The 14,841-nt window shown below is 62.1% G+C and overlaps 1 protein-coding gene and 1 long non-coding RNA gene across 2 annotated transcripts; one reads left to right on the top strand and one right to left on the bottom strand.

Annotated features, from left to right (window-relative positions):
• Positions 1–11,662, top strand: LOC137849057 (leucine-rich repeat-containing protein 4B-like). The gene is given in 6 exon segments (XM_068668535.1): positions 1–663; positions 9,521–10,370; positions 10,372–10,509; positions 10,511–11,059; positions 11,061–11,277; positions 11,280–11,662. Coding segments are annotated over 5 exon segments (1,947 nt in total). The 5' UTR covers positions 1–663; positions 9,521–9,560; the 3' UTR covers positions 11,513–11,662.
• A 2,229-nt stretch (positions 11,663–13,891) lies between these two features.
• Positions 13,892–14,319, bottom strand: LOC137849058 (uncharacterized). Its single transcript, XR_011091652.1, has 3 exons — positions 14,181–14,319; positions 14,045–14,078; positions 13,892–13,993 (listed from the first exon to the last, which is right to left on the bottom strand). It is a non-coding gene; the product is annotated as an uncharacterized lncRNA (long non-coding RNA).
• Between the last annotated feature and the right edge of the window lie 522 nt (positions 14,320–14,841).

The raw sequence follows: 14,841 nt of genomic DNA, 5'->3' as shown, positions 1-14,841 counted from the left end.
CCGGGATTTGGGGACATTGGGACATGGGGACACCGGGATTTGGGGACACTGGGATATGGGGACACCGGGATTTGGGGACATTGGGACATGGGGACACCGGGATTTGGGGACACGGGGACACGGGGGACACCCTCCCGCCGTGGGGTCCCGCGCTGGGCGTGGCCCCGCCCCCTTCCCCTGGCCCCGCCCCCTTCCCCCCCCCCTCCCCCTCCCCATCTCCCCCCCCCCCCCCCTCCCCTCCCCTCCCCCCGAGGCAGCGCCGCCGCGCTCGGGCTGAGCCCGAGCCGAGCCGAACCCGACCCGAGCGGAGCCGAACGGAGCCGAACCCGGGCCGAGCGGAGCCGAACCCGGGCCGAGCGGAGCCGAACCCGGGCCGAGCGGAGCCGAACCCGAGCCGAGCGGAGCCGAAGGCGCCCGAACCCGGAGCCGAAGGCGGCCGAACCCGAACCGAGCCCCCGAGCGGAGCCGAACCCGACCCGAACGGAGCCGAACGGAGCCGAACGGAGCCGAACCCGAGCCCGAGCGGCTCCGAAGCCGAGCCCGGACCGGAGCCGAACCGGAGCGGATCCGGAGCGGAACCGGAGCGGAACCGGAGCGGATCCGGAGCGGCCCCGGCGCCCCTGAGCGCGGCGGGGGCTGAGCGCGATGCTGCGGCCCGGCCCGGTGAGTGCGGCCCGGGATCCCAGTAATAGACCAGTGCATGCATCCCTCCCAGTATAGACCAGTTCCCCTCCATCCTCCCAGTATAGACCCCTCCATCCTCCCAGTATAGACCAGTGCCTGCATCCCTCCCAGTATAGACCAGTTTCCCTCCATCCTCCCAGTATAGACCAATTTCCCTGCATCCTCCCAGTATAGACCAGTTCCCCTGCACCCTCCAGTATAGACCAGTTTCCCTCCATCTCCCAGTATAGACCAGTTCCCCTGCATCCTCCCAGTATAGACAGTTCCCTGCACCCTCCCAGTATAGACCAGTTTCCCTCCATCCCTCCCAGTCCAGCCCAGTGCCCCTCCATCCTCCAGTCCAACCCAGTGCCCCTCCATCCCTCCCAGTTCTCCTGGGAGGGACCAGTTCCCTCCTCTGCATCCCTCCCAGTACAAACCAGTCCCCCCCATTGCAACCCCCCCTGCCCAGGCCAGCTCCTCATCCACCCTCCCAGTATATCCCAGTCCCCCCCCTGGCATCCCCCCAGTATAGCCCAGTCCCTGCCCGGCATCCCCAGTACGACCACTCCCCATCTTCCTCCCCCCAGTACAAACCAGTCCCCACCTCCCATTCCAGCCCAATCCCCCCAGTACAGACCGATCCCTCCCAGTACAACCCAATCCCTCCCTGCATCCCCCCCAGTACAAACCAGTTCCCCCCCCAACCCCACATCCTCCCCCCCGCACTCTGGGGACCCTCCCCTATGGGGGTGGGGGGGTGGGGGGGGCAAATTTGGGGGGTCCCCAAATTTTTTTGGGGGGATGCGCAGCGCCATGGCGATGGTTGCCAGCGGCGACGGGAGATGGGGGGGGGGGGGGCAACGCGGCAGGGGATGCGGTGAGGCCTGACCCCCCCCCCCGGCCCTATAGGGGCTTCCCTGCCCCCCCCCGGCCCTATAGGACCCTATAGGAGCTATAAGGACCTATAGGGGCCTTGCTGGGGTCCCCCCGGCCCTATAGCCCCCCCCCCAGCCCTGCTGCCCCCCCCCGGCCCTATAGGGGCTGTAGGGCCTCTCCTGCCCCCCCCCCCCCCGGTCCTATAGGATCTATAGGGGCTGCCGACCCCCCCGGCATCCCGCCCATCCTATAGTGCCGCGCCCCCCCCCCCCCCCCCCCATAGGGGCTCTGTGCCCGGCCTCTCTCACCCCATAGGCCCCCCCCCAGCCCTATAGGGACCCTTTGCCTGACCCTATAGGGACTATAGCCCCCCCCCTCCCATCAGGTTTCCCTATATGGACCCCCGCACCCCCCAACCCCATAAAATCTATAGGGGTCCCTCCGGTCATCCCCCCCCCATAGGGGCTATAGGGATCCCTGCAGCTCACCGGGCTTCCCCCCATCCCCCTGGCCCTATAGGGGCTATAGGGCCCCCCAGCAGGCCCTGTACAGCCCTCGCCCCCCCCCCCCCCCGACCTATAGGGCACCCCTGGCTCTATAGGGACCCCACACACACACCCTACAGGGTTCCCCTGGCTCTATAGGGTCTATAGGACCCCCCTCACCTATAGGGCTCCCCCTGGCTCTATAGGACCCCCTCGTAGGGATCCCCTGGCTCTATAGGGTCTATAGGACCCCCCCTCACCCTACAGGGCTCCCCTGGCTCTATAGGACCCCCCTCACCCTATAGGGCTCCCCTGGCTCTATAGGACCCCCGTATAGGGCTCCCCATGCCTCTATAGGGTCTATAGGACCCCCCCTCACCCCATAGGGCTCCCCAGGCTCTATAGGGTCTATAGGACCCCCCTCACCCTATAGGGCCCCCCTGGCTCTATAGGACCCCCCCGTAGGGCTCCCCTGGCTCTATAGGGGCTATAGGACCCCCCTCACCCTATAGGGCTCCCCAGGCTCTATAGGGTCTATAGGACCCCCCTCACCCTATAGGGCCCCCCTGGCTCTATAGGACCCCCCCGTAGGGCTCCCTGGCTCTATAGGGGCTATAGGCCCCCCCTCACCCTATAGGGCTCCCCTGGCTCTATAGGGGCCCTAGGACCCCCTCACCCTATAGGGCTCCCCTGGCTCTATAGGGGCTATAGGGACCCCCTAGACCCTATAGGGCTCCCCTTGGCTCTATAGGACCCCCCCATAGGGCTCCCCTGGGTCTATAGGGGCTACAGGACCCCCCTCACCCTATAGGGCTTCCCTGGCTCTATAGGACCCCCCCCCATAGGGCTCCCCTGGCTCTATAGGGTCTATAGGGCCCCCCTCACCCTATAGGGCTCCCCAGGCTCTATAGGGGCTATAGGACCCCCCTCACCCTATAGGGCTCCCCTGGCTCTATAGGGGCTATAGGACCCCCCCGTAGGGCTCCCCATGCTCTATAGGGTCTATAGGACCCCCCTCACCCTATAGGGCCCCCCTGGCTCTATAGGACCCCCCCCGCAGGGCTCCCCTGGCTCTATAGGGCCTATAGGACCCCCCTCACCCTATAGGGCTCCCTTGGCTCTATAGGACCCCCCCATAGGGCTCCCCTGGCTCTATAGGGCCTATAGGAACCCCCTAGACCCTATAGGGCTCCCCTGGCTCTATAGGACCCCCCCGCAGGGCTCCCCAGGCTCTATAGGGCCTATAGGGCCCCCCCTCACCCCATAGGGCTCCCCAGGCTCTATAGGGGCTATAGGACCCCCTAGGACCCTATAGGGCTCCCCTTGGCTCTATAGGACCCACCTATAGGGCTCCCCATGCTCTATAGGGTCTATAGGACCCCCCCTCACCCTATAGGGCCCCCCTGGCTCTATAGGGACCCCCCATAGGGCTCCCCATGCTCTATAGGGCCCTATAGGACCCCCCTAGACCCTATAGGGCCCCCCTGGCTCTATAGGACCCCCCTGTAGGGCTCCCCTGGCTCTATAGGGGCCTATAGGACCCCCCTCACCCTATAGGACCCCCCTCACCCTATAGGACCCCCCCTCACCCTATAGGGCCCCCCTGGCCCTATAGGACCCCCCCGCAGGGCTCCCCGTGCTCTATAGGGCCTATAGGGCCCCCCCAGCTCCTTCCAGGGCCGTCAAACTGGTCCCAGTTCCCTGGCTCTACTGGGGGGGGGGGGTGTGTGCACGTGTGTGCGTGTGTGTGCACGTGGGGGGGGGGGGAGGGGGGGGTTGCACGTGTGCTTTGTGCGGTGCAAACGTGTGCAAACACGAGCGTGCAAGCGTGCACACGCGTGTGCACGGCCCAGCTTTGCACCCTCGTGCCCCCCCCCCCGTGCACGCTCCTCGTGCAAAGCCGGACTCCTCGTGCACCCCCCCCCCCCCCCCCCGGCGGCTTGCACCCAGCCCTTGCACGCTCCCCGGCTCGTTAATTTAACGCTCAATTAACTCATTCCCGGTGCAGTGCACTGGCGCGGGGGGGGCACAGGGGGGGGACACGGGGGGACACACGTGCAGTGCACGGGGGCATTTTGGGGTGCACGGCCCAGCGCTGCTCGGGGGCGCAGTGCACGAGGGGGGTGCAATGCACGAGGGGGGTGCAGTGCAAATTTGGGGTGCAGTGCATCATGCAGTGCAAATTGGGGGGGGGTGCAGTGCAGTGTGCAATGCATTTAGGGGTGCAGTGCAACGTGCAACGCAATTTTGGGGTTGCAGTGCAAATCGGGGGGCACAGTGGCAAATTGGGGGGGTGCAGTGCAGTGTGCAACACAATTTCGGGGTGCAGTGCAATGCGCAGTGCAAATTTGGGGGACGTAGTGCAGTGTGCAATGCAATTTTGGGGTGCAGCGCAAATGGGGGGGCGCAGTGCAGTGTGCAACACAATTCGGGGCGCAGTGCAATGTCCAGTGCAAAGGGGGGGGTGTGCAGTGCAGTGTGCAATGCAATTTTGGGGGTGCAGCGCAAATTGGGGGGGCACAGCGCAGTGTGCAATGCAATTTTGGGGTGCAGTGCAAATGGGGGGGTGCAGTGCAGTGTGCAATGCAATTTGGGGTGCAGTGCATCATGCAGTGCAAATTCGGGGGGTGCAGTGCAGTGTGCAATGCAATTTTTGGGGTGCAGTGCAATGTGCAGTGCAAATGGGGGGGGGTCGCAGTGCAGTGCGCAATGCAATTTTGGGGTGCAGTGCAAAGGGGGGGTCACAGTGCAGTGTGCAATGCATTTTTTGGGGTGCAGTCAAAAGGGGGGGGTGCAGTGCAGTGTGCAATGCAATTTTTGGGGTGCTGTGCATCATGCAGTGCAAATTTGGGGGGGGTGCAGTGCAGTGCGCAATGCAATTTTGGGGTGCAGCGCAAATGGGGGGGGGGCGCAGTGCAGTGTGCAACGCAATTTGGGGGCGCAGTGCAATGTGCAATGCATTTTTGGGGTGCAGCGCATCACGCAGTGTAAATTTGGGGGTCACAGTGCAGTGTGCAATGCAATTTGGGGGTGCAGTGCAAATTGGGGGGGTCACAGTGCAGTGCGCAACACAATTTCGGGGTGCAGTGCAAAGGGGGGGGGTCACAGTGCAGCGTGCAATGCAATTTTTGGGGTGCAGCGCAGCGATTTTGGTGCAGCTGAGGGCGCAGTGCACTTTGGGGGTGCAGTGCACGTGGGGGGGGGGGACACACACGTGCAATGCCAGGGGGTGTGTGCAGTGCTGGGGGGGGGCCCGTGCAATTCGGGGGGGGCCCATGCAATGCTGGGGGGGGGTCTTTGCATTGTGGGGGGGGTCTTTGCAGTGAGGGGGGGGCTGTGCAGTGGGGGGGGGGCTGTGCAGTGTTGGGGGGGGGCATGCAATGCTCAGGGGCCTTGTGCAATGCTGGGGGGGGTCCGTGCAATTATGGGGGGGTCTGTGCAATTATGGGGGGGGTCCGTGCAATTATGGGGGGGGTCCGTGCAATGCCGGGGGGGGGTCCATGCAGTGCCGGGGGCCACGGGCGCTGCTGCTCGGGCCGCGGCAGCCGCGGGGGCCGCTGGGCCGGGGGGCGGCGGGGGGCTGCACCGCCGTGTGCTTGGAAAGACTAATGAGGGGGGGGGGATGGGGGGGGGGGCTGGGGGGGTAAAGGGGGGAAGTGGTGCAAAAAAGGGGGTGCAGAAAGGTGGGGGTGCAAGAAGGGGGCGCGAGAAGAGGCAGGAGATGGGGGAAAAGGGGGGGGAGGGACGGGGGGGGAAATGGGGTGCAAGGAAGTGCAAAGGGGGGGGTGCAAGGGGGGGGGATAGGTGAGAAAGGGGGGCAAAAAAGGGGGGGCACAAAGGTGGGGTGCAAGAAGCAGCGCTGCAAGAAAGGGGGGTGCACGGGAGTGATGCAAGTTGGGGTGCAAAAAAGATGCAAAAAGGGGGCGCAAGGGGTGTTGCAAAGTGGGGGGGGCAGAAAGGAGGGGTGCAAGAAATTGGGTGCAAGGGGGGGTGCAAGGGGGGGCGCAGGGTGCAAGGAGGGGGGGTGCAAGAGGGGGTGCAAGTGGTGCAAAGAGGGGTGCAAGGAGGGGGTGCAAGGAGGGGGGGGTGCAAGGAGGGGGTGCAAGGGGGGGCTGCAAAGAGGGGGTGCAAGGAGGGGGTGCAAGGAGGGGGGGTGCAAGGAGGGGGGGTGCAAGGGGGGGTGCAAGGAGGGGGGGTGCAAGAAAATGCTGCAAGCTGCAGGTGCAAGGAGTGGTGCAAGAAGGCGATGCAAGCCGGGGGTGCGAGGAGGGGGGGGTGCAAAAAGGGGGTGCAGAAAGGGTGGGGGGTGGGGGGGCAAGAGGGGGGGGTGCAGGATTTGGGGGTGGGGGGGGGGGTGCAGGGAGAGGGGGGGGGCTGCAGCGCTGGGCGCAGCCCCCGGTGCAGGCCGGGGATGCAGCGGAGAAGCCGGGGGGGGGGGAGGGGGGGGGGGGCGCAAAAAGGGGGGGGGGCAGGAAGGGGAAGGGGCGCGGGGGGGGTGGGAGCAGGAAGGGGGGAGGGCAGGAAGGGGAAGGGGGGAGGAAGAGGAGGAGGAGGAGGAGGAGGAGGAGGAGGACGAAGGCGGCGCGGCCGAGGGGTGCTGGGTGCAGGCGGGGCCCCCCCGGCGGGGACGGTGCGTGCGGTGGCAACCCATGGGTGCAGGGAGGGGAGGGTGGGGGGCGTTGCACACGCGTGTGCATGCACGGGGGGGGGGGTGTGCACAAGCACGCATGAATGGGGAGGGGGAAGGGGGCCCGGGCGCGCGCAGGGTGCAGGGATTGGGAGGAGGGAGGGGGGGGGCGCAGGCGTGGGCGTGCGCACAGGGCGGGGTTTGCACGCGCGCGTGCACCGCGCAGGTGGGATGTGAGCGTGGAAATTTGGGAGGGGGGGGGGCTTCACACGCGGTGTGCGTGCACGTGGGGTTGTGCAGGGAGGCGCGTGCACGTGGCGAGGGTAGGAGATGGTGTTGCACACGCCGTGTGCATGCACATGGATGCAAGGATGCAGCTGCACACGCGTGTGCATGGTGTGGATGCGTGTTTGCACGTGGATGTGTGAAGAGATGGGGTTGCATGCACGTGTGCTTGCGCATGGGTGTGTGCATGCATCTGGGCTGCAGCGGGGATGCATGCATGTGCATGCACAGGCGAGCACACGCGTGTGCAAGGATGGGGTTGCACACGTGTGGCACACGTGGTTCTGTGCAGGGAGGTGTGTGTGCACGGATGGATTGCACGTTTGCACACAGCTGTGTGCACTGCTGGGTTTGCACACACGTGTCTGCACGCACAGAGAAGCGCATGCTCATTTGTGCAAGGATGGAGTTGCACGAGTGTTTGTGCACAGAGATGTTTGCGGGCATAAGTGGGCAAACATGAGTGTGAGTGTGCAGGGAGGTGTGTGTGCATTTGTTTGGAGAGTTGCACACGCGTGTGTGCGCACGTAGAAGTGTGTGCACGTGGATTTATGACGCGATGGGGTTGCACGTGTGTGTGTGTGCACCTGGATGCATGCAAGGAGGTGTGCGTGGCTGTGCGTGCACACAGGTGTGTTCCAGGATGTGTGCTTGGGACTGGCACGGTGTTGCACACACGTGTGCACATACATGGATATGTGCAAGGATGAGGAGGGAGTGTTCAAGGAGGGGGTTGCACACGCGTGTGCTTGCTTGCACACCTGCTTGCACTCCACAGGTGTGCACCTGGGTGCGTGTGCACGTGCATGCATGCTTGGCTGCCCAAACGTGTGCATTTGCACGTGGAGGTGTGTACACATCATGTGCTTGTGTCACAACAGGCTGCACGTGTGTGTGTGTGCATGCAACTGCAGGCACCTTGGTGTGTGCAGGGATGTGCATGCACACGCGTGTGCAGTGCTGGGAGCCACTCCATGGTGCTGGTGCTGCTGGGAGGCATGGGACTTGCAGCAACCAGCATGCAAGGTGCATTGCATGGCCCACATTGCACTGACATGGCTGTGCAAAGCGCAGCTGCATTGCTTGCACACGTGTGCAATGCATTGCACAGCCCTTGCACAGTGATTTTGCACCAAGCTGCCCATGCACAGTGCATTTCGTTGCTTTGCACACTCACAATGCATTGCACGGCCCTTGCATAGTGCACATTGCACCAAGGCATCCATGAACATTGCTTTGGGTTGCGTGTGCATGTGCACAATGCATTGCATTGCCTGTGGCTGGTGCACTGCTTTTTTGGTGCACACACGCTGTGCATTGCATGGCCTGCGCATGGTGCAGATTTGCACTGAGCTGCCTGTGCATGGTGCATTGCACTGCTCATGCACATGCAGGATGCCTTTCATTGCTTCTTTATGGTGCATATTGCAGCAAGGCGGCCATGCAGGATGCATTGCACTGCACATGCACATGCAACACGCATTGCATGGCCTGTGCAAGGTGCATCACATCAATCATGCCCACACACGTGTTGCATTGCCCTTGCATGATGCACTAAGCCACCCATGCATAATGCATTGCATTGAGCATGCCCATGCACGGCATGTTGCATCGACCATGCGCTGTGCATATTGCACCAAACTGCCCATGCACGATGCATTGCATTGCATTGACTGTGCCCATGCACGACACAGGTTGCACTGCCTGTGCATGGTGCAAATTGCACCAAACTGCCTGTATGTGGTGCATGGCATTAACTATGCCCATGCACAATCCATTGCACTGGGCATGCACAGTGCACGTTGCACCAAGCTCCCCGTGCATGGCGCATTGCATCAACCATGCCCATGCACAACACGTTGCATCACCTGTGCATGGTGCATATTGCACCGAGCCGCCCATGCACAATGCATGGCATCAACCTTGCCCATGCATGACATGTTGCAGCAACCGTGCATGGTGCATATCACACAGAGCTGCCTGTGCATGGTGCATGGCGCCAACTTTTCCCATGCACAACGCGTTGCATTGCCCATGCAGCACGAACATTGCGCTGAGCTGCCCGTGCATGGTGCACTGCATCAAGCACATCCATGCATGCTACCTTGCACTGCTCCTGCATGGTGCATATTGCACAGAACTGCTTGTATGTGATGTGTTGCACCAACCGTGCACATGCACGATGTTGCAACATCCGTGCATGGCGCATATTACATGGAACTGCTTATGCATGATGAATTGCACCAACGATGCCCATGCACGACACGTTGCACCATCTGTGCATGGTGCATGTTGCATGGAACTGCTTCTACACGATGAATTGCACCAACTATGCCCATGCACAACATGTTGCATCACCCGTGCATGGTGCATGTTGCATGGAACTGCTTATGCATGATGAATTGCACCAACGATGCCCATGCACGACATGTTGCATCACCCGTGCATGGTGCACATTGCACCGAGCTGCCCGTGCATGGCTCGTTGCACCTCCAGAGCACCCCCAATCACCCCCACGCCCCCTCCTTTGCTCCCCCTCTCGCTGCCCCCCCCTTCTAACCCTTCTCCCCTCGCCTTGCAGCACCACCCGGGCCCCTGAAGCCAGAGGATGCCCCTTGGCCATGCCGGCGCCCCTTAGGATGCCGCTGCCGCCGGCGCCGGCGCTGCTGCTGCTGCTGCTGCTGCTGCTGGCCCCGGCGGCGCCGGCGGCCGCCCCCACCTCCTGCCCCGCCGCCTGCTCGTGCAGCAACCAGGCCAGCCGGGTGATTTGCACCCGCCGCGAGCTGCTGGAGGTGCCGGCCAGCATCTCGGTCAACACCCGCTACCTGAACCTGCAGGAGAACCACATCCAGGTGATCCGCACCGACACCTTCAAGCACCTGCGGCACCTGGAGATCCTGCAGCTGAGCCGCAACCTGGTGCGCAAGGTGGAGGTGGGCGCCTTCAACGGGCTGCCCAACCTCAACACCCTGGAGCTCTTCGACAACCGCCTCACCACCGTGCCCACCCAGGCCTTCGAGTACCTCTCCAAGCTGCGGGAGCTGTGGCTGCGCAACAACCCCATCGAGAGCATCCCCTCCTACGCCTTCAACCGCGTCCCCTCCTTGCGCCGCTTGGACCTGGGCGAGCTGAAGCGCTTGGAGTACATCTCGGAGGCGGCGTTCGAGGGCTTGGTCAACCTGCGCTACCTGAACCTGGGCATGTGCAACCTGAAGGAGATCCCCAACCTGACGGCCCTGGTGCGCCTGGAGGAGCTGGAGCTTTCGGGGAACCGCTTGGGGCGCGTCCGCCCGGGCTCTTTCCAAGGCTTGAGCAGCTTGAGGAAGCTGTGGTTGATGCACGCCAGGGTGGCGGCGGTGGAGCGCAACGCCTTCGACGACCTGAAGGCGTTGGAGGAGCTCAACCTGGCGCACAACGAGCTGGCCTCGCTGCCCCCACGACCTCTTCGCCCCCTTGCACCGCCTGGAGCGGGTCCACCTGCACCACAACCCCTGGCGCTGCGACTGCGACGTCCTCTGGCTGTCCTGGTGGCTCCGCGAGACCGTCCCCAGTAACACCAGTTGCTGCGCCCCGCTGTCACGCCCCGCCGCCCTTGCGGGGGCGCTACCTGGGCGAGCTGGAGCCCGGCCACTTCACCTGCTACGCCCCCGTCATCGTGGAGCCCCCCGCCGACCTCAACGTCACCGAGGGGATGGCGGCCGAGCTCAAGTGCCGCACCGGCACCGCCATGACCTCGGTCAACTGGTTGACCCCCAACGGGACGCTGATGACGCACGGCTCCTACCGGGTGCGCATCTCGGTCCTGCACGACGGCACGCTCAACTTCACCAACGTCACCGTGCAGGACACGGGGCAGTACACCTGCATGGTCACCAACGCCGCCGGCAACACCACCGCCTCGGCCACCCTCAACGTCTCGGCCGCCGACGCCGCCGCCGCCGCCGCCGCCGCCGCTGCTGCAGCCGCCACCGGTTACACCTATTTCACCACCGTCACGGTGGAGACCACCGACGCCGGCGGCGAAGAGCCGGCCCCCCAAACGGCCCCGGCGCCCACCGCCGGCTGGGAGGCGGCGGGGGGCTCCACGGCGGCGCCGGCCACCCGCGCCACCGGCAAAACCTTTCACCGTCCCCATCACGGCGGCGGCGGCGGGGGCGGGCGGGGGGTTGCAGGACCTGGACGACGTGCTGAAGACCACCAAGATCATCATCGGCTGCTTCGTGGCCATCACCTTCATGGCGGCCGTCATGCTGGTGGCCTTCTACAAGCTGCGCAAGCAGCACCAGCGCCACAAGCACCGGGGCGGCCCCGCGCGCGCCGTGGAGATCGTCAACGTGGAGGCGAGCTGGCTGGGGCTGCCGGGGGCGCCGGGGGGGGGACGGCTGGGGACAGCCGCTTGGCGCTGCCGGCTTTGGAGCGCGACCACCTCGACCGCTACGCCGCCTTCGCCGCCCACTACGGCAACAGCGGGGCGGCGCTGGGCTGCGGCAAGAACCCGCTGCTCAACTCCGTGCACGAACCGCTGCTCTTCAAGAGCCCCTCCAAGGAGAACGTGCAGGAGACGCAGATCTGACCCCCCCCTCCCCTCCCCGTACGCACCCCAAAACTCCCCCCCCCTTCCCGCCCCCCCCGTCTCCCCGCCCCGATGTTGCTCCCCTTCTTCTCCCCCCCTCCCTGTGTTCTGGGGGGGGGCGATGGAGGGAGCAGGGGGGGTGCACGGGGGGCGGGCGGTGCATGGGGTCGGGGCCAAGGGCTGCGGCGGGGGTGGGCGACGCGCAGCTTTTTGCAGCGAAGCGCTTGTGCGGTGCACGGGGGTGGGCGACGCACAGGGGGGGTCGTGGCGAAGCGCTTGTGCAGTGCAGGGGGTTGTGCCGCGCACTGATTTTTGCAAGGATGTTCTCGTGTGATGCACGGGGACGTGCAATGCACGGGCTTTCTGCAGCGGAAAACGTGTGTGATGCACGGTGTTGTGCAATGCACCAGATTTTGCAGTGAAGGACCTGTGCAATGCACGGCACCGTGCAATGCACCGACGTCTGCAATGAAGTTCTCGTGCAATGCACAGTGTTGTGCAATGCACCAACTTTTGCAATGAGGTACCTGTGCAGTGTATGGTGTTGTACAATGCACTGACTTTTGCAATGAAGGACCTGTGCAATGCACAACACTGTACAATGCACTGACTTTTGCAATGAAGTTCTTGTGCAATGCACAGTGTTGTGCAATGCACCAACTTTTGCAATGAAGTACTCGTGCAATGCACAATACTGTGCAGTGCACCAACTTTTGCAATGAAGTACTTGTGCAATGCACAACACTGTGCAGTGCACCAACTTTTGCAATGAAGCACCTGTGCAGTTCACAGCGTTTTGCAATGCACAGGTTTTTTCATTGAAGTACCTGTGCAATGCACAGCGTTGTGCAACACACTGACTTTTTCAATGAGGTGCCTGTCCAATGCACGGCACTGTGCAATGCACTGATTTTTGCAATGAAACACTTGTGCAATGCATAGTGTTGTGCAATGCGCAGACTTTGCAACGAAACACTTGGGTGATGCACGGTGTTGTGCAATGTACTGCTCTTTGCAATAAAGCACTTGTGCAATGCACGGTATTGTGCGGTGCACGGGCTTTTGCAAAGAAGCACTTGTGCAATGCACAGTGATGTGCAGTGCACAGTTTTTTTCAGTGAAGGACTTGTGCGATGAACGAGGTTGTGCGGTGTACAACTTATTGCAATGAAGGAGTTGTGTGATGCATGGCACTGCGCAATGCACGGGCTTTTGCAGTGAAGGAGTTGTGCAATGCACATTGTTGTGCAAAGCACAGCCTTCAATGAAGCCCTTTGTAATGCACAGTGCTGCACCATGTGTAACGCACAGCATTGCACAACGCACGGGCTTTTGCAGTAAAGTTGTGCAATGTGTTGTGCAAAACACTGGCTTTACAATGAAGGACTTGTGCTACTTGTGCCATGCACAGTGTTGTGCAATGCACGGGCTTTCCCAATGAAGCACTCGTGCAACTCACAGCATTGTGCAGTGCACAGGCTTTTGCAGCGAAGCAGTTGTGCAATGCACAGTGTTGTGCAAAGCACAGGCTTCTGCAATGAGGGCCTTGTGCAGTGCACGGTGCCATGCAATACACAGGGTTTTGCAATGAAAGAATTGTGCAATGGACATTGTCGTGCAATGCACGGGCTTTTGCAGTGAAGGCCTGGTGCAATGCATGCACTTTGGCAGTGAAGGATTTGTGCCATGCACAACTGTCAGTAGTGAAGGACTCGTGCAATGAACAGTGCTGCACAATGCACAGCCTTCTGCAATGAAACCCGCGTGCAACGCACAGGTTTTTGTGGTGAAGCAGTATTGCAACGCACGGTGCTGTGCAATGCATGATCTGCACTGAAGGAAGCGCGTAACGCACGGCGTCATGCAGTGCACAGCGTTTTGTAATGAAGACTTTGTGCAGCGCGTGGCCTTTTGCAAGGAGGGGTTCGTGTGATGCACAGCGCTGTGCAATGCACAATCTTGTGCAAAGAAGACCTTCTGCGGTGCAGTTTCTTGCAACGATGGACTTGTGTGATGTGTGGAGCTTTGTGATGCACAGCCTTGTGCCGTGAAGCACCCGTGCAATGCACAGCCTCTTGCAGTGAAGCAGCTGTGCAATGCTCAGCGTTGTGCAATGCACTGTGTTTTGCAATGACGACCTTGTGGAGTGCACGGGGTTTCTTGCAACGAAGGGCTTTGTGCGATGCACAGCGTTACGCAGTGCATGGCCTTTTGCAATGAAAGACTTGTGCAACGCCCGGCGTTGTGCAGCTCATGGCCTTTTGCATTGAAGGACTTGTGCAATGCTTGGGTGTGCAATGCACAGCTTATGGAATCGAGGACTTGTGCAATGCACAGCGCTCTTCAGTGGTGGCCTCGTGCAATCCACAGGGTTGTGCAATGCACAGGGTTCAGCAAGGAACTGCTTGTGTGGTGCACAACCTTCTGCATTGGAGTGCAGCGCACAGTGTTGTGCAACGGTAGCCTCGTGCAATGCACAGTCTTGTGCAATGCACAGCCTTGTGCAATGTGCAGCCTTGTGCAATGCACGACCTTGTGCAATGCGCAGCCTTGTGCAATGCACGGCCTTGTGCAATGCGCAGCCTTGTGCAATGCACGGTCTTGTGCAATGCACGGCCTTGTGCAATGTGCAGCCTTGTGCAATGCACGACCTTGTGCAATGCACGACCTTGTGCAATGCACGGCCTTGTGCAATGCCTTTTGCAAACCGACCACTTTCATGATGCACAAAATCGTGCAGTGCATGGCGCTGTGCAATGCACGTGTTCTGCAGCAAGGGCATCGTGCAGTGCACCACACTGTGCAGTGCACAGAAGCCTCGTGCGATGCACGCTCCACGCGGTGCACAACCTTGTGCTGTGGAGCCCTCGTGCAAGGCACGACACTGTGCAATGTGTGGCCTCGTGCGATGCACAACCTCATGCAATACAACCCCCCCCCCCGTGCCAAGCACAGCCTCGTGCAACACATGGCCTCGTGCAAAGCACGGCCTTGTGCCACCCAGCCCCACGTGCAATGCCTCGCCTCGTGCAAAGGCGGCCTCGTGCAATGCACGGCATTGTGCAACGGCTGCCGCAGGAGATGCTCAGCCCTCGTGCAACGTGCAGCCTTGTGCCCCCCCTCGTGAGCACCTCCAAGGAGGACGTGCAAGGGACGCAGAAGGGAGGGCCTGGACAACGGGGGGGGGGGGCCTCGTGCAACACGGGGCCTCGTGCAACGGTGACGTCACGTGACAGCAGCCTTGTGCAATGGCAGCCTCGTGCAACACAGAGCCTCGTGCAACGTGGGGGCCTTGTGCAACGCGGGGTCCTCGTGCAACGTGGAGCCTC

The sequence above is a fragment of the Anas acuta genome, unplaced genomic scaffold (assembly GCF_963932015.1).
Source record: "Anas acuta unplaced genomic scaffold, bAnaAcu1.1 SCAFFOLD_331, whole genome shotgun sequence".
In the NCBI taxonomy this organism is placed as follows: Eukaryota; Metazoa; Chordata; class Aves; order Anseriformes; family Anatidae; genus Anas; species Anas acuta.
This window is presented reverse-complemented; position numbering and strand designations above follow the sequence as displayed.